This window comes from Prinia subflava, chromosome Z (assembly GCF_021018805.1).
Source record: "Prinia subflava isolate CZ2003 ecotype Zambia chromosome Z, Cam_Psub_1.2, whole genome shotgun sequence".
Taxonomy (NCBI): Eukaryota; Metazoa; Chordata; class Aves; order Passeriformes; family Cisticolidae; genus Prinia; species Prinia subflava.
Window position 1 is genome coordinate 32778055 of NC_086283.1, and position 24276 is coordinate 32802330.

At 39.0% G+C, this 24276-nt stretch overlaps 1 protein-coding gene across 9 annotated transcripts in view; it reads left to right on the top strand.

The window, feature by feature from the left end:
- Positions 1-24276, top strand: part of MCC (MCC regulator of WNT signaling pathway) — a 238735-nt gene that overhangs the window by 154068 nt on the left and 60391 nt on the right. For all 9 annotated transcript variants that reach the window (XM_063424042.1, XM_063424043.1, XM_063424041.1 and 6 more), the window contains 3 exons: positions 3916-4029; positions 11868-12010; positions 21999-22135. In XM_063424042.1, coding sequence (XP_063280112.1) covers positions 3916-4029; positions 11868-12010; positions 21999-22135 — 394 coding nt within the window. The remainder of the gene's footprint in view (positions 1-3915; positions 4030-11867; positions 12011-21998; positions 22136-24276) is intronic.

Genomic DNA, 24276 nt, shown 5'->3' on the forward strand with positions numbered 1-24276 from the left:
AAACCAGACCAGATAATACTGAGTATAGCATGTGGTGTGTGTATGTTTCAGTAAGCAGCCCACTGTTGTTACTGCAATAAAAGCTCAAGGAAATTGTAGTTTCTAAGGTAAGATAGACAATTAACTTTATTTATACTATTCATCTAATATATTTTCTTATTTTCTTGGATGATGGTAGAGAAGGAAATTGGCTGGTTAGTCTAATCCTTCTTATTCTTGTTCTCACATGTTGACCCTGCATGTCCTATTGGACAGTTTGGATGCCTCAGCATCACAACAGTGACTTCTTTCTTGATGGAATTCAAGAAGATGTATTAGAACAATATAAAGTTTATGAACAACACAGGCTTTGTCAGTTGACTGTTTTCTCTGTATGAAGTATGTCCTTGTGCAGTCTGTTGCTTAAATGTTCAGACCAATGTCTTGTACAACCAGAAATCTTTGTGCTGTCTGTATTCATTTCACACGCTGCTGAGTTTTTGATCTGTTTCATAATCTTGTGCCATTAAGAGGCAGCCCACCTTGAACTATAAGTGGATAGCATGAATGTTAGTCATAGTGACTCTGCCTTATCTGTCATTGTTTCCTGAAGAGAGAAAAAAAACAGTATGCTGTGTGGCTATCCCTGTTCTATCTTTCTCAGTTGTCACTATTCTATAGTGGTTCAGTGCTGTAGAGTTACTGTTGTGGCTGACTTACTGGTTGAGATTTTTAAGTGGAGTCTTTCCCACTTAATTAGTTTGGATTATTAAACTTGACTTCTGAACATGAACTTTATTTTTTCCCCCACCCAGAATACTTCTGCATGGACTATAGCTCTTTGCTCAGATGTGTTCTTTTTTGAGTCACAGCAACAGCCAAAGATTATGTTCCTGTTCCCACCTGCCTTTTGATAAACACGCACACTGGGAAGCATGATCTGGGGGAACACACACCTTAAGGGAAAATGCAGCAATGGTTTGTAACACCTTTTTAATGAATTGGAGAGGAGAGCTTGACTCTGCCACAATTACACAGTTATACTGGCTGTGTTAATTTTATGTGTTGCAGTAGTAGCTAGAAGCATCACTTACACATCAAACTAGAGTATCACAAGCAGCCCTCCTCTGTTATGATAGCTTTTTTTGCCTAGTCTTTCAGTAAATTTTCTTTTTTTTAAAAAAATATTCTTTTATTAGCATTTTGAAACTGTAACAGTCCAATTAGTGAAAGGGTAATTTTGGATGGTAAAAGATGCAACAAGCTTTCCTTGTCATTAATAAAGTCATCCTTTGGTTACTTGAGGAAGAGAGGCTCTATAATACTGAACACAAAGATGGATGTAACTTACATAGTGGGTACCCATGCTTGGCAGGGGCTGCCAGGCCAGGCAGCAGGGTTGCTATAAAACCAGACACAATTCATGTTGTTTCTTACCCAGCTTGCAGTGTGCTAGGAGACATGAGGAACAGCTGAGATGACTGTAGAGGGTGAAGAGGACAAAAACAAATACATTAGAAGTCTGCCTCATTAGTTCCACTGTGAGTTCCTTTTCACTGAGATTTTCAAATTGTTGGCCTTTTATATTACAAGGCCATGTGTATGGGCGTTATTAGTCTTGTATTTAACTAATACCACAACTGGTGATCATTTAATTACAGTTTATGAAAGGGAATGATACTTGACTATGTAGCATTGTTTTATTCAGTTTTGAGAATTGTAGCTGTTTTTCGTGTACTATTTGAAAGCTGTTGTGAAGAATGCACATTCTTATGAACAACCTTGTGTGTTTCATTGCAGCAATTCTGTTATGTTATGGGAATAAGGTGAAACAGTGGCTTAAAAATTCACCAGCTTTCCTGAAGATTGAAAGCAAGTTATGAACAGATTGGTACAATTGATCTGGTTCTTTTTTCTCCACACTGTAAAATCAGTGCATAGTTTCCTGTGATAGGAAGGAAGGCCTTCTGCTGAAGGCCAAATGTACTTAAAGGTGTGACAGATACAGCTGATTTCTAGCTGCACAGATTAATTTGGTTTAACAAACAGTAGCTCAACCAGCCTAGCTCAAAGTAACCAAGTCCCTGGACACAACAACAATAGGTTGGAATCAAACCCAGACAGGACCTCAGCCAACCCCTTAGAAATACCGATGCACCCATATCATTGGCCAGTGAGCTAGGAAGAGTTGAGACCCTTGACCAATCATGTCTGTAAGTGTGGGGAATTTGAAAGCTGTATAAAAGGCATTGCTGGTCAATAAATGTGGGTTGTCACTGCATAATTTCAGAGGGATAATGTCACGTCCCTGTCTCCGACTCCAGAGCAGCAAAAGTTATTCAGGATGTTTCTGGGTTTATTAAGAGGTTTCAGTGTACATACTTTATAGATGCTGTGTAGGATATGCCTATAGCAAGCCTGAGTTACTGGGTTTTTACATGAAAAATGAGGCTGCCTTGAGAATCCTAAACGTTCTGCAACATATAATTGTGCATGTGTATATTTGTGCTGAAACAAATAACTACATGTGTGTAAGATATTTTTGTAGTGATGTAGTAAAAATCCTGTTGACTGAACTCACAAATTAGTGTGCCCAGGGAATACCAGTTGCACAGCATTTAAAAAGGCAGAATTCATATCCAAATAGCTTTTTAAAATTATCTTTTGTGTCTTGAAGGCAGATTTTTTTTCTTTGACAAGGGAATACTGTATGTGAAAAAGCAGTTGCTAAATGATCTGGTCTCTCTGCTGTCAGGCAGCTGCTTTAACACATCAGTATGGGAAAATAACTATGATTTTGCTGGCTTTCACTGTTATAGAGATAGAATTTATATTAAAATGGCATGCACTAGCTGAATGAAACAAGAAAAATTACTTTTACATGACCCACCCAATAGCATATCAGATTGAGAGACTGAAAGTAGGTGGAGGATTAGAAGAGTTTATAATTGCGCCTGAATCTTGGCAGCTGAGCAGTGTTTGCTGTGTTGCTTGGTCTGGTGTGAAAGGTCACTTCTGTTTTCATACCTAGTATAACTTGAAGCTGTTTCTTTACTACTACAAAGAAAGACTTCAGGGCTAGTGGCTAGTTTTCCTCCTGGACTTTCCCATTGCAGTTGTCAATACTTAGTGTTGAATTCTGGCTGATGCCTTTAGTGAAACAATTAGTGGGTTATTTAAGGACAAGAAGAGAGTGGGAACAATTAAAATTCTTTTAAGGACTGTTCTTGGTTTCTAAGTTGTTTAGCTAACCTAATTTCAGTGTTGTGAGTTATCCTAGCCTGATATATATTTCCTCATGCTCTCATGCTAGCTAAGTATAGAAAGTATGTTTCATCAAAAGGATCTGCTGCAGAAAGAAAAACAGTTTGGGTTCTTCATGTGTGGGTTAGTAGATATGAATCACTGAAACTCACTGGCATGGGGCTGAGGAGAACAACTGCAGAAGAGTAGCTCGCAATGGAGTAAGCAGTAGCTGCAAAATAAAACCAAATTCTTTGTATGTAGCTATACACTTTCACCAAACTGATAACCTCTATATGTTGAAACGCATCAAAATGTGGTACACCTCATTCTATAATGCAAATCTTAGTCAACATTTAATGTAAGGTTTTACAGCGCAAGACTCAAGCTATGTCTTAATGAGCTAGCGTTACAACTAATCTACACATTTCTAGCTTAATTACTCCTCATTGTATTTATCCTTATAAAGGTTATGGTGAAGGAATGTGTGTGCTGTCTAGAAAGAAAATATCCATGTTAAAATTGTTAGTTAAATTTTTAGTTTGTGGATTTCTTTTAGACTTTTTTCTGCTGAAGTTCTTATTAACTACTACAGAAATCGAGCACTACTGTAGCTGCTAATATACTATCTCTTTTTAGGTGCTAAATGGCTTATGAATTGATTCATTTGTTTCTTTCTTTTTTGTCTTCCAGCTTCATTTAGCAGCCCTGGCTTCCTTAAAGGGAGACATTGTGGAGCTTAATAAGCGTCTACAACAAACAGAAAAGGAGCGTGACCTGTTGGAAAAAAAATTAGCAAAGGCACAGGTGAGCAATAGTAGTTCAAGATTCTGAAGATGGTCCTTGGTTTTATGTAGTCCTCGTTCCTCAGAGAGAGGATAAAATACCAAACAATGTCACAAGTCAAAAGAATTTTAAGACTGCAAGACACATAGTTGCCATGGGTTTGTCTTGGTTTATATAAGCAAAAAATGTGTATTCTATTTCATCTGTTGAAACCAGCTGGGGAGATTTTTTTCCGTTATCTCTTGTAACTCCGGTGGGGAGGGGGTGGATGCCTTCTGTTAATGGGCCAGCTGTTAAAACCAGTGGAGCAATGTTTCTTATCTCTTCCACAACCCATCTACCCTCCAGGATATCTGCTGTTAATGAGCCGTTAAGGCTCACCATATCCATTGTGAGATGCTCCACCCAGTGGGAGGAGCCAAGCATTCCTACCTAGCTAAAACCTGAGATTCAGAACAGCAGAACATCCTCTTTTCCACTGGATTCTCAGAGGAAGACTGGACTTGTCTCACCGCCACTTCAGGATCATCTCTACTCCAACAGAGCCACATCTGTCACTCCAAGAGGACTTATTTGGACTGCTTCCAACACCTTGGCCAACAGGGTGTCAGGTCATATTCTTGACTCTGTCAGGGTTTTCTAGGACTTTTGTTTGTTTTAGTGCATTTTTAATATTCCTAGTAAAGAACTGTTACTCCTATTCCGACATTTTTGCCTGAAAACTCCTAATTGCAAAATTGTAATAACTTGGAGGGAGGGGGTTTTACATTCTCCATTTCAAGGGAAACTCCAGTTTTTCCTGACAGATACCTGTTTTTTCAAACCAAGACAGGGTCATACCTTTCAAGTGTTGAAGACATTCTTCTAAAACAAAACCCAAGAAATAATTAGATACATTTTGTTCTGAAGTCATTATAGGTAACAAGTGCTTTGTATTATTGTAGAATATAAGAATTACAGCTTGCTCTAATTAGGTAACTGGTTTAGGATTAGGATTAGGATCAGGTAACTGCTTGCAGAGCCTTTCACTCCTGGGTCACATTTAAACACAGCACAAATTAACACTGATCAAAAGTCATTTCCAATTTTCAGTGCTTTGATGTTATGTGAGAAGTTACTTGTGATCTCAGTCTAGCTTCCAGTAAACCATTTGTGGAAAACACAGCCAGTGGAAAGCCAAGGGGTTAAATAAGAATAAGGTTGGAATTCTGATGCTTTCACCGCTCTTACATAGAGGCAAATGCAAGCAAGGAACATCTAAATATTGTTTTTAATATTTCTCTCTTCTGTAAAAAAATCTTTGTTTTCAGATGCTGCCCTTGCATCAGATAACTTTATAGATAGTTAACATTTCAAAACTGATTCAAAATACTTGGGTAGAGACAATCAAAGCATTTTGTCCTGTAAATTATGGCACCTTATTTGTTACTCAGAGATGTTGTAGAATCTCCACCCTTGGAAGTTCTCAAGGCACCTGGTCTTGGGCTGGGTGAGGGACTGAGTGAGTAGGTTCCAGTGGTCCCTGTCATCCTTAGCCATTCTGTGATTTTGCAGATTCAAATTTTTCAGTATTTAGTGCATTTTGATAAGATCTAGCATCTGTGTTACTTAAATTCAAGCCAAGTATAGAAGTGTTTAAGCAGTCTCAATTTTCAGGCTCTTACTTCAGTCCTCCTTTTTTTGGTCTTTGCCTACATTCCCGTATATTTTTTTCAGCTGCATTTAAGATTTATAGGCTTGTAGGTGATACTGTTATTGTGGACCATCAATGTAACATCCAGAAATAAAATCACTTTCATGTTTTTTATTCCCCTTGATATGTGAGCCAGAGCCATGCTGGGAATTAACATGGTTTATCAACTATAATCCTGAGAGCCTTTTCTAATTTCTGTGGCATTCTTGGGATAGAGTCTTCTTTCTGGCTTACAGTTTGATATGAGGCTGCATTTGACAATCATTAAACTCTCAGACAGATTCACTATATCCAAATGATCATTCTGCATGATTGCACTGACTTTATTGTTGTTATTTATAACTCTGGAGGGTCTGATGCTAACCACAGATTTTTGTTCGTGTTTTATTTTTATTTCTGTGTCTTTATTTTGAAAAACTTAAAAATTATCTCTCAGGCAGTGAAGAGTGCCTTGTAGTGCCTGTAAAATACTGAATTCACATTGATGGCATCTTGGGATTAAGGATCAGTCCTTAATACCAATTAACATGTGCTCTGTTAGTACAAGATTGATTGGTGTTTTCTTCGATGGGTTACCAATTATGCATGCATAAATAGTGCACGGTTTGTAATGCTGTGGATTTTTACTTGATACTGAGCCATGCAAACACAAACATAGGCATCTCTGGCTCCTGACCTGTGAAGAGCACACAAATGGAATATCTGAAAGGCAGGCTGATAGCTAGACTTCAAATTTTAAAAAAAGTATTTTTAATGAATAGTTTTATGTAAAAGTTTAATGATATATCTCTTTGCAGTTTATTTTTTTCTAAAACCCTCAAGAGGATAGAATTTTGTAGGTGTTAAATAAAATACAAATGTTTCTTAAGGAATTCAAATCATTAAACAAACATAACCTGTGTATTCAATGTGTTGGCAGTGTTTAAGTACTGAGACACACTGGTGAAAGAACTTCACCTTGTCATCTTTTTCTAACTGCATCACTTCCAAGTATATGTGCCACTTAACATAATTTTTTTAACTTCTCACTCCATAGAGATTCGTTCATTATTCTTTCCTCTACATCCTCTGCCTCATGTGAATCAGAGGTTCAGAAGGCATAAATAAATAGAAGGTGTTTGAGATTCTGCATAACCATACTCAGATGCTAGTGGATCAGTATTAAATCTCTATTCTGCATCTGGACTGTACTTACAAAGGCAGCACATGTTTCATTTTAGCTGGTGTGGTAAATGCTCTCTGGAACAAATAGCTCTTAAAATGCATTTTTGGTAATAACTTTCCCATCATTTCATGAGGCATGTGAGGCATTTGGAGGAAAGGATTAGTAATTTGCAGAGTGGAGGTGATTTGGGGAACCACGACTCAAGTAATATATGACAAATGGTGAAGAGAGCTAGTTGGACAGCCTGGACTTAGGATTTTGTGAAGTGATGTAATTGATTAGTAGTTGTTGTAGCATACTCAATTCCAAATCTTCAGCCTGTGGAGACCAGATATAGCATTTCTCTACATGCTTCTATTATTTCAGTAAACTGCAGATCTCTTTGTCTCTGTGTTTTTATCAGTGTACAATTTGGCAATGAAGTGAACTCTTTAATGAAATTTGCTGTAAAACCCTGATCAGCCACAACAAATGTCTTCTTCCAAAAATCTCTCTGTGATTATGAGAATTGTAGTGTTTTCTACTGGCTCTGTGTGGAACACTGTCGTGGCTTTGATAGTGATAAACAGTGGGAGTCTGAAGGGAGAACATAAGAAATGCACATAGAGAATTATTCGCCTTCATATCCCCCACACTTCTGCCAATGTCTGTGAGCAGGAGGCCACATCACATTTTGTAGTCCTCTATAGTCCTATTGTCCGTGGATTTATATAATCTTCTTTCTAATCCATCTACATTCTTGGCATTTCCAACATCCTGTGACATTGACTTTTGCAATTCTGTAATTGAGCATGGGATTTAATAACATGCCAAATGTTTCAGCAAATACATAAAGAATAGATAATTCACTTACTATATTTTTCTTATAATTTTATCTCCTTTGACAGGGTTATTTTGCTCTCTCATTCTTCTTGCTTAGTCATTGTTATTTTGGGTTTTTATAAACAGCTGTAGACAAAGAATGTGCTCCATTGTTTTGGATCCTGTGTCACAGCAGTAAGTCTCATTACTGCAGTAATAATTCTTTGACATCCTCTTGATTATTCAGAATATAGGGAGGAACAGCAGAATTTCAGTATAAGAATAAAACTAACACTGTAGACATTTAAGAACAGAAGCAACATTTTCTGTAGACGTGTAAGGACACGTGAACTTCACAGGAAGGCTTCAGTTTCTCATTTCACAGAGAAACTTGAAATAAAAATGCATGGTGTTCAGATGAACATTGAAATTACTTTTTCTGTTATGTGATGTCCTTATCTGACATGGATTAATTCTATGTGCTTATATTGATCTTCCACATTAAGTGTTACACAGAACATACTACATAACAATTAATTCTGATCATGCATGCTTTTGTGCTTGAGGATTTAGCACTATAGACTTGTTTTTATACTTAAATGTAGATCAATGGATTGCCACTGTTAAATCTGCCACTCCTCTCAAATTAAAACACTGTATTACTTGAGCAAAGATTTTTAACTTCTGTTATCCTGTTAGACAGGTTTATGTCACTGTGGCTTGTTCAGGTGATGACTTGTATTCTTGGTGAACAATACCACAGCCAGTGTCTGTCTCTGCAGGGCCTGGGGCACTGGGGCATCTCTTAATGAGCACTGCTGCTAGTAGTTTTTTGTTGTTTGGGGTTTTTTTTGTCCTCTGAACACTGCAAATTTAATATAAATATTAACATAATTTAATACATTGTTAGTGTTTCTTTCACTACGAGTTTGTGTACATTAATAGGCAATAGAATCATTTGTTGAGACAATAAGCTCAAATTGTTTTCTCTTACTGTCCTTCTCCCTCACACACTTCTTGCTGTCATTTTTGTTTCTCAGCATCAAGAGGTCAGGCAATGCTGTTTCTAACCATTGTTAATTTTTATTGTAAATGAAATAACCTTTTTAATCAGTACCAGAAAACAACCAAGAGTTCTCAATTTGTGTTGAGAACTATGCTGGAAACTTCTTTTCTGACCCAAACAATTAATCACTCATCTTTTGCAGCCTCTTAGTGTGTTATCTCTGTTTGCTTTCTCAGAGAGTTAGACCTCTTAAGGGTTTTGAGACTGGAGCTCTTTAAGTATGAGCCTGGAAGAGAGATGAGGAAAAGGGTATAAGGGTATTGTGTAACTGACATGCAAATAAATTTTAAGAGCTGTGTATACCTTAGAAAGAAGAAGAGACTGGTGGCAGATTGCTGTTCTGAGACTCAAAGATAAAGAAACTAAGGAGGATGGTGAACAGCCACAGTATCCCAGAGAAGAACTTCAGCAGTGGGTAGAAAAACATACATTTGTTTCTTTTCCTTTTTAAATTTTCAGATGAACGTTCCATAATAGAGAGCAATCCTGAATAACCAGAAGAATTTTCTGCTACTGCATTCTGGGATTCATACTGAACCATGTTTCCATTGCTTGGATGCTTTTGCCATTTTCACTTGAGTCTTGTCATGGCTGACCAGAACTTAGGAGATGTAATTCTGTTCCCCAGCTCCAAGACAGAGCAGTCCTTAGCATCATGGCCTGTCTTTTACAGAGGTTTCCTTTTGGCCTTTTCCAGTTGCTTTTACCTAAAATAATTCAAGAGCTCTTTTAAAAAATCAAACGTGAAGCTATTGTTGTATATTGCCAGATTGCTGGTTGTTCACAAAGTACATCTGTCACCAGGTGATGTTATCCTGAAAAATGGTGACTGAGAAACGGCTGGAGAAAACAGAAGTCAAGTTGTAAGGTGGCTGAGACCCATTAGCAGGAGTCCATATATCTTCAGTCAAGATTGTAACGGGATTTCTTAGAGAACATGGGCATGACATGTTATGGAATGAAGTTTGAGCTATCGCAAACCAGGCCTCAGTTTTTGGTCTGCTGGGCCTCAGTTTTGGGCCTGTGTAGAAGTAGATAAGCCTGTGGCGCAATTAGAATTTAGGTTAAGGTGTGTGTGTGGATTAGATAGGATAGTTAGAGTAGAATCGTGGTAGCTGCCTTAAACTGAGATTTTTTGCATTCTTTTTCATGCTGAATACCAATTAGAAAACACCTGCAACTGTAAACTGTTTGAAACTGTATATAATCAGTCATTTTGGGAATAAAGAGGAGAACGTCGGATTTCACCATATTGGTCGTGTTCTGCGTTGCTCTGTCCAGCTTCCATATAGTTAATAGAGACCCTGGGTTCACAAGATGAACAAACTCTGCTTTTCAGTGCCTAGCTTAGAAACACAAAAATTGTTGTGATAGTGGTTTTATTTATTGTCTGGAAACAATTATTATACACTCTATCTGAAACATCCCTTTGGTTTAAAGCTAAAAAACCCACCAGTGTACATAACAGATTTATCTGGATAATGCTGAGGTAGCATTGTGGGCTATATGTGTGTCAGAGGAAATTCAGGTTTAGAAAGGCAGAAGAAACAGCTCTTTATTGCCCCTAAATCTGCTCTAAAGATTTTGTGAAACATTTTCTCTGTTATTTCTGCACTTTGAAAGCTGTGGTAGTTCTTCAGAAAGATACAGTCTTAAGATACAGAAATGTGAGAAATAAGCTGTAGAATCATCCAACAATAAAGAGTCATCATAAGGTACATGTACAGCCGTATCAGTTACCACCATGTAGTTTCATAAGCCAGATGAACATCATCAGTCTTCTGAAATGTGTTCCTTTCCTCTCCTTTGCAGTGTGATTATATGATCTGTTTCTCTTAGTGTAGGTGAAAGTGATTTTTTTGCTGCAGCTAAAGGTAAAACCTATTTTGTTGTAGTCTGTGGAAAGATACTCTGATGTCTGGGCTACTTTTAAGTGTGCATATTCATGGAAGTTAAAAATTGTGGAATAAATTTATTTGAAGTTCAGAATAAAAAATGTTATTGAAACTTACTGTAAATTTTAATTTTCAAGCTGTCTTTTATGTGGATGATATTCTCAAGCTGTGAACATAAGTGGTAAAAAAATATGAGACCAAATCATGAAAATTCTTGTAATCTACTACTTTGAGTATATTGTTATTGTTTGTAGTACAAAGGTTTAGAGAGTTAGCTAGTATAGAATGTTTACTTGATTTGGAAAGAAAAACGGTTTGATTCAGCATTTTTGGAGGACCTCCAATATTACAATTAATTTGGGCCCTTAGAAATGCTAGGATTTTACATTGCAGCTCTTCAGTTAAGGAGTGTGGGTTTTATATTGTTAAGTGGCTTGTGAGTTTTCTTTTTTTTGATGGCGTAGTACTCCATATTGTGTGAATGCAAGGAGGCTTGACTGAAGGGGGTCAGAAGCAAAATGTTAGAAATCAAACTCTTGTCAGCCACTGCCAAGTAAAACTTCAATCACCATGCAGTGCTGGCTTGTAATTGCAGTGGTTTGTAATGATTTGCTGTGCTGGCCTTAAGAGTAAGCCAGAGAGGCTACATTTAAAATACATTTAAAATGTGGGAAGGAAAAAGGAGGATTTTGTGATTAGTATAAAAAACAAGCAACAGTCATGTAGCTCTTTAATTATTTAAATCATAAGCATTTTATTGGAGAGTACAAACATAATTAAAAATATGCTCTGTTACCTATAAATATCAGTAAAAACAAGTACTTACACAGAGAAGAAATTATAACCTCAAAGTGTGATTATTTTATAATAATGTGGTTTCTGCCATAGGATTTTTTCTAACTCAGACCACATCGGTAAGATCCTAGGATTCAAAGATGATATATTTGTAGCTATTTTAAGTTGCAAATAGTGGGGTTTTTTTCAAGCAGAAATGGCAGCTATTCTTTAGTAAGAAAACAAATTAATAAAAGTACACTGCATAGTCTGTCAATTCTTCAAATATTGTAACTACCTACCTGCATGTACCTGTCAGTGTTTTGTGTCTTTCCTTTTCTCTTGCTGCAGACATTGTTGGTTTGATGAGTAGGAAAACCGTAGTGCTGTGCACCCTTGCCTTGTACCTGATCTCCCTGCAGCTGTCCATAACACCCTTTCTGTTTCCTTGCTTCTCTGCTGCAGTGTGAGCAGTCCCACCTGATGAGAGAGCATGAGGATGTGCAGGAGCAAACAACGCTGCGCTATGAGGAGCGGATCACGGAGCTGCACAGCATCATTGCAGAGCTCAACAAGAAAATCGACCGGCTGCAGGGAGCAACCATAAGGTACAGCAACTTCCTGGGAATTCTGTATTCTGGAATTCTTGGGAATTCTGTATTGGGAATTCCTGGAATTCTTGCCAGGGTGCAAGACATGGTGTGAGGCATACTCTTAATATGATGATGACTTTCAGGCTTGTCACGATGGGTACTAAATAGCTGCCCATAATTAAGATGTGTGTTCTGCGGGGTATCATTCCAAGCACCCAAGAAATGCTACCATCTCTCTGGCAAACCCACACTTTGCAAAACCTGACAAGCACTGCAAAACATGCACTGTGACATCTACATATTCCTTTTTCTAATGTGCCAGTGTGCCGCATAAGTGATAGCAATGGTGTGTAAAGGAAGGTGGATATCCAACTTGAACCTCTTCTTTTAACTTTATTTTGTGGCCTCCTGTAGATTGCCTAACTGAAATCAGATGTGGGAGAGATATGGTTCAAATAAATTTCAGTAGGTTTTGCCTCTTCTTGTGCTGGCTTTTTTGACAAAACACAACGGTACAAATCCTGTTGCTGTCTGGTTCTGCAGCCGCAAAGCTTGGGGTATTATGCTAGGTTGTTAGTGTGTTAAAATAAACATCAAATTTGACTACATGGAAACATTTTTGCTCACTTGTTTTGACATATTATTTTCAGTGTAGAAAAGTTGGACTGGAGTGCAGAAGGAGCTTCTTAAAGTTTATCTAGTAAAGATGCAACTATATACCAGAATCTGTGGATTAAGTTAAAGTTAGATTTGATGCATTTGTGAGTAATGTTGACGTGGTGCTCTAGCCATGTTGCAAATTTTCAGTTTTCCTTTACCTATTAGCTACACTCTTTTTTGTTTTGTAATTGCTTTATTTGTTCTTTTTTGTAAATACTTCCGCTAGCACAAGGCAACGTTGTTACAACTACTCACTTAATCATTCATGAAAATATTAGTATGCAAAAAGAAGAATGTTTAGTGTACCATAAATAAGAGGGAATATCATCACACGCACATTTACCACTACTAAAGCAGTGTTAGAATCACATGTTCATGTTATTTAAGAACATAAATACTGTTACCTATAAGATGATCATAGCTAGCAATGGTCATGGTGGGATTTTTCAGTTATTTTCTATGCTGGTAATAGTTCTCTGAAAAAAATCCCCATGACTCCCTTCTTCATTTATGCTTGATACCTCTGCAGACAAACTTTCCATTTGTCTTTTGAAAAGATTAGTTGAAAAGCAAAATCTGAGAAAGCATGAGAGCTACACTGATTTTTTTCTTGAGTGACAGAAAAGCTCTATGACACTTAAGAAAAATATTACATAGAATTCATAAAAATGGTGTGTTTGGAATCCTTGTGGCAAAGTAAATGTCAAGTAGTGTTCAATTACGAAGTACTGGAATCAGGTAGATACTCTGAATGTTTAACCATGTCCATAAATGCTGCGACATGCACAGGAATGTGAGGTGTAAGGACCAAGACTGATGGGATGTACATGTTGGTTCTCATGAAAAATGCAGGTTTTCTGTCCCTTTTGGAGGGTTCTGGCCTTTAAAGGCATTGGAACAATACTGCTGCAACAGATGCCACACTGCTGCCATGTCCCTCCAGTTTAATTCAATCGTATGAGAGCTTTTTTTGCTCAGACAGCTGGAATGCCTCAATTTGTTTTGGCTTGGTTTTATTAGTAAGAACAAAAACTGTTTGTTAAGTTAGTGGTTCTTTTTGTTTCCTTTAATGATGAAAATAGCTTATTTTCTTTGGCAGGTCAATAATTTGGTGTCTGGGGAACTGAGGTGTAATATTCCTCCTGAAAATAAAAACTGAAGGGATTCCACATAGTTTGGAAAGCCAACTGAAAGAGGGAAAACTGATACCTCCTGCTGTGGCTTTCTGTAAATCCACTCTGGGATCCACTTGTATCATTATTGAGAAGCTGTCTGTGCATCCCACAGAGCAAGGGTGGTGCAGTTGCTGTCCTTGTGGGAACAGGTGTGACTCACAACACTCCACCCTTGGCTCTGGGGACTGTCTGGGAGGTGGAACAGAACAATCATGAGAGAAAGTGTTCTGGGAGCACAGACCTGCTGGGGCCTCAGCAGTTATGCTTTCCTCTAAACCGGGAGGATTTTACTTTTGATTTGTCTCTTTGAAACCTGAAGGTAGTATTGAGCAGAGGCTTAACTTGTGCTGTCACAAAATTTGGGCTATTTTTCTGGAAGCAGAGTTGACATTAATTGCATAACAGATTAATGTTTCCCCAATGCTGACACAGCAACTCTTGAGTTTTCACATATCTGTTTTAGATTGTAAAAATAAACTAATGTGTAGCTTCATGTACCTCTACTCTATGACATTCTTTATAGTTCCTAAACCCAAAAATATTTTGAAAAAATTAGAAGAAACCGGTGCTTCATGGAGAGTATTTGACTATCCTCTTTAAATTGTGTTATGTTTATTTGAATGTCAACAGTACCCTCAGAATGTAGGACAGAAAGTAAGGAGACGCTGTGTTTAAATCTGAATAAGGTGTTGCAACAGTTTCAGGAGGAGTGTTGGCAGGTCTCAAGGTTATTGTTTCCCTGAGATTCTCCTTGGGGTTGCTGACCCCCAAGGTAATAAGGGTTCTCCCAAGGTTGCTATTCCCTGGGAGTTTCCTCTGGGTTGCTGTTCCCAGAGGTAATAAGGTTTTCAGTCTTCTCTTTGCCCTAAGTGTTACACACCAGAGGTAGAGACGACAAGTTGAGTCCGCCGGTGCACATTTCCAAGGTTGTTTATTCTTCATTATCTCAGTCCTTTTTCAGCTCTGCCAGGCCTCCCTGGCAGGGTACCTTATCTTAGTTCTTTCTCAGCTCTGCAAGGCATCCCCAGCAGTGCAGGACACGCGGCGGACTGGGCGGATCAGAGAGCCCCGCACCTTAAGTACGGCACCCCTGACCCAACCACTGTCCAACACGTATTTTTTATTTACAAAATTTTACCAATACCTACTACCTATACTAACATGTCAGTTCTACTCTAAGCCAATCTCTAAAACCCAACTCAGCACAAGATGGGGGACGAGAGCAAGAACAAGGAGCACAGGGGCCACTCCCCAATTCCTCCATCTTGTCTCTTCAGCCCCATATGCTAAGAATCCTAATTTCTATATTTATATTCTATAATAAACCATCCACTACTTATTTTAAATTCTTAGGATTTGTGATTCTTCCTGCATGTGAGTGTTCACTCCCATGGACAGCAATCAGTGTCCTCCTGGGATCTGTGTGGGTCTAACTGACCCCCCTGTACAGATCCCAGACCCCCCTGTACAGTCTTCAAATCCTCCAGGGCGGCCAGAGGAATATCCTGGACTCCAACAGGAAGGCTGTATAAGCTGGTTAATATTCTCTATTATGAGAACTTTTGTGTCTGTTTCTTGGTGTGTATTGGGGGGTTTTTGCCTTTGCAATGTCAGGGTTTAGAAAATTAATGGGTTTTGCTCATGTGGTTTAGTAATGTCAGCTCTAGAATCATGGAGCTGGTTTCGGTTGGAAGGGACTTTAAAGACTGCCTAGTTCCAACCCCCTGCCATGGGCATGGACACCTTTCACAAGACCAGGTGGCTCAGGGCTTGGCCCTGAACACTTCCAGAAATGGAGCAGCCACAGCTTTTCCAGCCAAGGAGAGAGCTGAAGTCACATGTCAATGCATGTGTCTCTTCCCAGGTGTGTCTGATATGCTGATCCCAGTAGCAGTAATCTGGCAGGGATATTTTTAGACGTTTACAGGATTTTTCTAGGTTTGCTAGCCATTTCTTGGGTCCATGTGTGTGGCTTCATGAATTTAGCTGCAGCTCTTGCTCTGCATGCTTCCAGATTTCAGAAGAAAATGAGTTCACTGTGCTTGGGGGAGCAAGCCAGCATTCATCTGCAATTTTCTCATCTCCCTGCTGCTGGTGCTCTGGACAGCCCAGCTGGTTTGGAATTCCCCCTCCAAAATGAGATAGTGAGGTGAAAAAAGTGAGTTCCAATATTCAAATACTCAGGTGCTAGAAGATGAGCTTCTGTTGCCAAGGTTCTCTGTCCTTTGACAAGGTGCATGCAGTTTGCTCTCAAAGAGCCTGGAAGATGGGAAAACCATTCAAATAGATCTTCCCTGTTACAGTCATATTGTAAATACTTGGACATAAAGGACACACCCAGTAACTCTGAAGCACAAAAAGGATTTGGAAATTATACAGCAGAGTACTAAAATGCAATGATGTCTACATGTAAGGTGAAAATTTCTGACTTCATAAGTTTTTAGTATTGCCTTAGATTCATTCAAACTTGACTCTTTTTTCACTAATCATTTCTTTGGCTGTCAAAATCTCCTGTAACTTCTGTATGTGACTGACAGTTTTTCTTAGATGTCAAATTGAGGTTCAAGAAACGGAAAAGAGAGATATCTAATTGCTTTTAGTTCTAAACCAGTGGCTGTTTGGGTACATCTCTGCAACTCTAAAAATAGTGAGCAACTGTAACAATACCAGACAGAAATACACTCTGTTCAATGTTGATGCCTGCTAAGAATTACTTGAAACAATTGTCAAGAACCTTATAAACCATTACTGTAAAATCATTTGTTCAGACTTACAACTTTTAGTCTGACATACATTTTGAAAATGTTGGAAGTTAATGGAGAAGAGGGGTAGCAAAGAGACTACAGCATCACAAGAAATAACACACAGCACTTAGAGTCACATATACACAATGACCTGCAGGTCTAATTCTATCTTCTAAATATGTGCTAGGTGGAAGCTAGTACATACTGAATTCAGTTCAAAGGGAAATGTGGTTATGATAATGTTGGCTTCAGTACACAGTGCCCAGCTCCACCTGCCCTCAGTGATTAATTTTCGTAATGTCTTGAGTATGTCACTATTTGTTCACAATGAACTAGTTCAGAGGGACCTCAAGTGTTTGTACACACAGTGCAGTCAATCTTTGTGCACATACACCTGTACTATTTTCTGTCTGAGGGTCTTAGAGAGTTTTAAAAATAGTTATTTAAGTGAAATGATAGTTGAAAAACTGCTAGCACTGGTAGTGTAAAACTATGCACTGTTTGCAGCCATGAAGAGAAAGAGCACCTTGCCTTCTGTAGTGTGAAAGAATGCTGAAAAATGTGCAATTTTGCTCAGTGTTTGAATGAGTTTTTCTGGGTGTCTGTGCAGTACTCTAGTCCCTGGTTGCACCTGATCATGAAGAAAGCAATTGGTGCAGAAGTAACTGAAAATCACAGGGTTTTTTCCTCCAGTCCTCCCATCCTTATTGTCTAGATTTCCTGTTGCTGATGGCAGCAATAAGGAAGTTGTAATGCCTCCACCTTCTGGATGGTGTGGCAGGAGTCCAATGGCTGGTTATTGTCAGCTGTTGAGCACCTTGCATTTCCAGTGCCACTGGAGAACTCCTCTGTTTGGGGGAAAGTCTCTAGCAGTATCTTTTGTTACTGCTACTGCTATCAGTTTTAAAGGCAGAATTTGTATTTGTGATGTATCACTGCCCTCAAATTCCCTGCTCTCTGGTGGTGGAGGGACTGATTGACCTTGCTGCTACTTTATCAGAAATGGATTTCTGATCTTTCTGGTCAGCTTTTAAAAGCATTAGTTCATTTAGAAACCGACTTCTGGCTTGAGTCAACAGAATGGTGAAAGCCCTACTGCATGATGTACTTTTTTCACTGTCCCAAGATACTGAAGGGTGCTTAAACTGAAAAACCCAGAACTAGTGCAGCTAGATGAAGCTGTTGTATTTTAAACAGAAAAATCTGTACAAGAAGACCCCAAACAACAGTGGTGAGAAATAATTATGTGTGCCGTTGCTTTGGGGGCAGTAGAGCTTTTTTTCCATTTGTAGAGGTAATTCAGGTTTTAAAAATGTAAGACTAATTGTTTCATAAATGAAAAAAATCAATTCTCTTCAATGACAAAATTACAACTGTTTGAGTGTTTGGTAATTGTTTTGTGTGAAAAACGTGAGATGATTAATTCATGTTCTTATGATAAACTGGAAATTATAAAGCTGTATAAATTTATATCAGGTAAAAGTCTATGTTTCAGGAGGTTTCTGCAGCAGATGGTGAAACTGAGCACCCTGAAAATCAGGCGTCTCCATTCAGAAGGGAACAAAAGACTTTGCAGCCTTCTCAAGTATTGGGAGGGGACCTGTTGAGATGAGCCAGTATCAGCAACTCACACCTCGGGAGCCACTTTCACAGACCATCAAACAATATCACCCATATCTCGAACATTCATCAACTATAAGGATCCATAAAAACTGAATATTAACACATGGACTTGGGAGGGGAGCTCTTTTTCAATCCGACCGGAGACGAATTTGGGTTTGAATAGCTAACCAAGAAACAAAGGGAAGTATGGGGAAATATTGCCAGAGGCAGAATAAAGAGTATAAAAACCAAGCCTCGAACATGGCAAATGTGTGAACCCAGCTAGAGACACTGGCTGCCAGGTCCTGTGTCTCTGGGGTCACCCTTGGCTCAACTTTTCCCGGGAGAACTTCTGTCAAGTAAGTTTCGCTGTTTGTGGGGTTCGTATTGTTTTGTTTTTATTGTTTGAAATTGTTATAATTTGATTCTAAATTTTGTAATTTGGATGTTAATAAACCAAACTATTGAATTTGGCAATAAATTTGTCCTGGCGTTTATAACATTTTGTCTAAAGCTAATTAAAAGTGGCTTTTTTGTGGCTAATAACAAACTGGTTCATGGAACATTGACTGACATTTATGTGTCTTCATTACACTGTTTAACTCCTATTCATGATTAGGGTCTAACACAGTCTTAAACAAGTATTGTGTGGTACCTCCAAGACCTTTTTTTGATGTAAATCTCAGTGTTAACCAGCTGGGCCTCCATTTTGTTTAGTAATAGTAGTCACTAAGTGCTTCTGCTGAAGTCACACTTTCTTTGCACTGAAGCAAATGTAAAAGTTGGAAGAGCATGGTGAAAATTACATCTCAGTATTTTGGTGTGATAAATGATATGGGATAATTCGCGTTTATAATGTATGTATAATATAAATCAAGTTATGCCCTTTAGTATAAAGGGTAAAATCATGCAAGGCTGGGCGAGGGGGAGAGGGGCGGGTAGACAGATTCAGGAGTGACCTTGTTGGGAACTGGGGAACAACCGGATTTATAAAAGAAAAGGAGAGGGGGTCTGAGGAAGATAGGTCCTCTCCAGAGATGGGATTGCAAACGACCCAGCTGTACTCTGTGGGCCTGACATTGGTCTGAATTTAGGCTTCAGGCTCTGCCAGTGTCTGTGTGAAAGGCAAGCGAGCAACTTTCTCATGTTAGCCTGAGAAATCTTAAGGAGGAATTCAAACAAACCTTGGGAAGTGAGAAACCATCAGCATGTGGTGTTTTTCCAACATGTTTACTGGAAAGAAATGTTTACAAAAGGGTGTAGATGCTGAATAACCAATCGTTCTTTGTACCGAACTACTCTATAAAAGTAGAATTTAGAAGAATAAAGTTTGCTCTCATCTTTGCCATCATGGAGAGTCATGTTGTTATTCCTGTGCCGTCCGAAAATCATAGCAACCATACTCCGCCATCAGGGACACGAATCTCAATATGCTGTTCCCAAAGGTCATACCTAATATTCATCTCTCCATGGAGGGACTATTCAATGGACCAAACGGCAAAGATAAATCTCCATGAATATGAAGAAAAGCTGATTCAACCGACCAAGCAGCAAGGATGGACCTCCATGAATATGAAGGCAAACTGAAGGGACAAAGAAAGCATGAAGTAATGCTGTGTCCCGCTGAAAGAACTGTATAAAAACTGGGCTCACAGAACTGAAAGCGTGAACAGCACAAGCTGTGGTGAATTAGAGGCCTCAGCTAAGGTTCACCCAGTGCTGATCCTGGGACTCAACACTGATTCTTTGGTTGTTGGCTTGCCTGAAATTCTGTCCATTTATTTTTCTGAAATTAATAAAATCATTTACTAATTTGGAATTGGCTCAGCATTTATTACGTTGGGAAACCTGGCTTTGCAAGCAAGCTGGAAGTCTTTTTCTGAGTTTTACAGAGGTACATAAGTTGTGACCTCTGCAGCTCTGAGAGCAGATTTTATTTCTGTTATTGATGCCTGTATGTATGGGCCATCTTGTCTGCTGTTTTGCCTGACAAATTGAGACACACCTCCAGGCTGAATCCTGCAAGAAACACTCAACACCATGTAGCACACACACAACAGACCTAACGTTACAGATGCCCCTCCCAGGTGCTGATCCCAAGATAGGTCTTGGCTATTGTTTCTCATTGTTTCCAAAGCCAGACGATTCCATTCTCACACTCTTCTGCTTAATCTTCAGCGAAACTAATCTCTGCATGTGATTTAGTGTGCAGCAAAATGACAGCTGTTTGTTTTCTCTCAGAGGGGCCTTGCACCTGGATAAACTAAGTTTTTCCAATGCTTAAAGTAGATACTTTAATGTAAAAACTGTCGCTATGAAAGTAACAAAAATAATAGATCTGAGTGTGATAGATATAGTAGGTTAATTCGTGTTTTTATGGATTATAAGATGTTAAAATCATGATTTGGTAAAACGTAATATAGAGTGTAACCTAAATTCCAGCCAGCCACGGAATTAAGAAATTCCTAGGCAGGCACCACCCAGTAACCACCATTTAGGAGGACACAATGAGATGTTGGGAACTGGAGATGATGAGATTGGCATCAGAAAGGAAGACACATTAAGATAAGCAATCAGGTCTCCTCCCATGGGCAGCAGAGCCATCAGAGCATCATCATCGAACCAATCTCCAGAGGAGAACTCCTTTCCATTCAAAAATCTTGGCTTTCATTCACCCACTGGAGGACTAAAATTGACACTTCTCCCTCCCAGAGGAGACCCCATTCAGCAGACCAGTGACAGAGATGAATACGAATAACTGTTTCAGGGGAACAAAGGACTGTGGGGAAATGTTATGCCAGGGGCAAAATAAAGTGTATAAAACCTGGACCCCAAATGGGGCCAATTTGTGAACTTTGGGGGGACTGCAGTGCACTGGAGGCTGTGTCCCAGTTCACCCTTTGACTATCCCCAGGTTATCGTCACCATAACTCCGCTGGGGGTTTTTACCAAAATTCTGTAATTTGATTTTTAATAAACCAAATCATATTTTCAATATGGAATATTGGATTGGCATTTATAACATGCATCAAATCAGCAAATGGATCAACAGAAAAAATGTTTCCAAATGTTCTCAAGCAAAGCTATTATTCATTTACTTATGTTCTTTACCAGTGCTTTGAACTTTTTTGTGTGGAGACAGGAGAGAAAAGCCCTAATTTTTTAAGCTCATTAACTTTAGCTAAGTATTCTGTGTCCTCACTTATTTTAATTGAACCAGCTTAACAAATAAATTAAAATAGGTAATTGAGGCTTTTCCATTTCCACTAAAGCCAGCAGTACAGTGCAATGCTCACTTATCTGTTACTCTCTCTCTCAAGAAGAGAAAATGAAAAACGAAACTGTCTCCAAGAGCATTTTAATTTACATATGCAGGTACATGCATGTGTATGCTTTGCACACGAGTTGGTGACATCCTTGAAATGAGAAAGAGACTAAAACAAGTTACTTCTAATTCACTTTGGGATCAAAACCACCTGTGCTGATTTGTGTGAATTACCAGCTGGGGAGTCACTGCAGAGCAGTCTATGTCCTTGCACACATCCTCGCTAGCACTCAGTTCCACTCATTGCTTCATTCTCCAGTGGCCAGGAGAAATGAAGTTGGGAATAAAGAGATGGAAACCAGTCTGACTGCTGCAAGTGGGTGTTATGGGCATGGCATAGTGGCTATGCAGTGAAGGGTTTAAAGCCATCACTACTGACTGGACAAAACACTTGTGTGAATTGGATCCTGTGGCTCAGCTTATGGGTCTGAAATGAGTGTCACGAAGAGGCACATTTCCTCTGAAGATTTCATTTCTGCCTTTGCTCTCTCTGCCAGGGAGGAGGATGAGTACTCAGAGCTGCGTTCGGAGCTGAGCCAAAGCCAGCAGGAGGTTAATGAAGACTCACGCAGCATGGACCAGAACTCTGTCTCAGTGCCAGAGAACCAGTCCACCATGGTCACTGCAGATGTGGGTGAGTTGTGTTCTTAGCAGAAGTGATGGCTTCTCACAAAAGGAAGGTATCATAGCTTTTGAAATGCAAATCCAAGCATTTGGTGAGGAAATGAATTAATGTCGGATGTGTTAATCGCAACTGATGCTAAGCATCTACATGACTGTGAACTTAGATGTGAAGTAATCTATGTGCCTTGATTGTAAAATTTTAGAATCATTAAGTTTGGAAGAAATCTCTGAGATCATTGAGTCCAACCATCAACCCAGCACCACCACCATATTCTCCATTAAACCATATCCTCAAGTGCCATATCCACACAGTTTTTAATACTTTCATGCATGATGACTCCACACACCCCCTAGGCAGTCTGTTCCAATGCTTTACAACCCTGTCTGTGAACACGTTTTTCCTGATATCCAATCTAAACCTTCCCTGGTGCAGCTTGAGGCTGTTTGCTCTTGTCTGATCACTTGTTATCTGGGAAAAGAGTCTGACCCTCACCTGACTGCAGCCCTCCCTTCAATTGCAGAGAGTAGTAAGGTTCCCCCTGAGCCTCCATTTCCCCAGGACCAGACCTTCTAGCAAAATTCTGGTGTAATCCTCACTATGACAGATTTACAGAATTTTCTTCAGAAAATTCTTCTATTCCTGTTTCCTATACTGTATTGTTTATCAAGTGCACGACCTGCAAGAGCACATTTGTATTTTCATGTCTATAATTTCTAGAAACATTGATACAACAGTATTAGTAATAATGTGACTGTGAAGTGTCTGACCTAGGGAATTCAAAATATTTAATAGAAGTTTTTGAAGATATAAAAAATTAATGTTTTACTTTTGAAAGCTAGTTCTTACTATTAAGTTCCTGAATTTGAACAGATTCTAATATGAGGGGTTTTCTTCCTTCATTTTCTTCTTACCAAGGAAAAAAAAAGAAAGTAATTTGCTTTTCAGGATTTATTTTGTCTTCATGAAGTAGGGCTGAACCAGAGTGTGTGGACATAAACACCAAGTTGTCTGTTTATTTTTGTTCTAACAATAAAAAACATGACAGTAGAATCATGTACAATGTAGACACCTAGAAGATAAGGGGAATTATGTGTCTGTCTTAAAAACCAACAAATAGCTCTGAAACCAGAGCTTCTTGGATTGTTGGTACTAACAGCCAAGGATTGTTAGTAATAACACACTCTGAGAAGGAACAGGATGTGGCTAGAGAAGGGAACCATGTGGAGGTATGGGCAGCACTCTTCAGAGGCAAGTGTCTTTATTTAGTTCCAGAACATGAGCACAACACAGCACACAGCAAGCACAGGGATGAGGCCGAGAAGGGGGCATCCGCTGTAGAGAGGAATCCAGACCACCTAAGATAAGACCCCAGATGTCTTCCCACTAGAAAGGGCATTTCTAGAAAGGCCTGAAAGAACAGATTGCCCATGATAACTAACTTGCAAAGAAAGGGAGAAAGATATCTCCAGAGCAGGGAGAATTTACCTATAAACAGGTACCTCCACAAAGCGCCGGGTGCTTGCTTTGCATGCGCAATGCAGTACCCTGAACAGCTCAATGAATCACGTCAGAGCCAGGACTGGTGATCTCTCTTCTTTTTCTCTCTCCTCTTTCTCTCTCTTCTTTTTTTCACTTCATCCTAAAGCCACTGCCATATAGTGACACTGTGCTTATATTGTAGGGCAGGGCCTAACCTGACCCAGTTTCCACGCCAAGTGTGTATTTGTGAGCTTTTGTGAACCCTCTGACTTTTGTCATTCCTTTGACCACAAGCATCTGCAATTCTTGGGTGCTGCCTTCCCTTAAGGGTAGGACTCATAGATAACAATAGGCAAAATAAGAATATTATCTATTGGAATTCCCGCATTTCTTCTGTATTTTCCTTGTATTCATAGACTCTGTCCTTTATGGATTTTGTTTCTGTATTCCTGTGAAAATAAATTACACACACACACATAGATACAGGAATATGTATGATTTTTAATCCTTCTAGATATAGGTATATAAGGATAAAAAAATCATGCTCTAACAACCCATGTGCATGACTTGCTTACTACCTTCATGGAGTGACTGCCCCTAATCAGTGACTTAGTAAAACCAGTAATACCTCATGACACACTAATGCATGTGGATCTGCTGCTCTGTTGCTA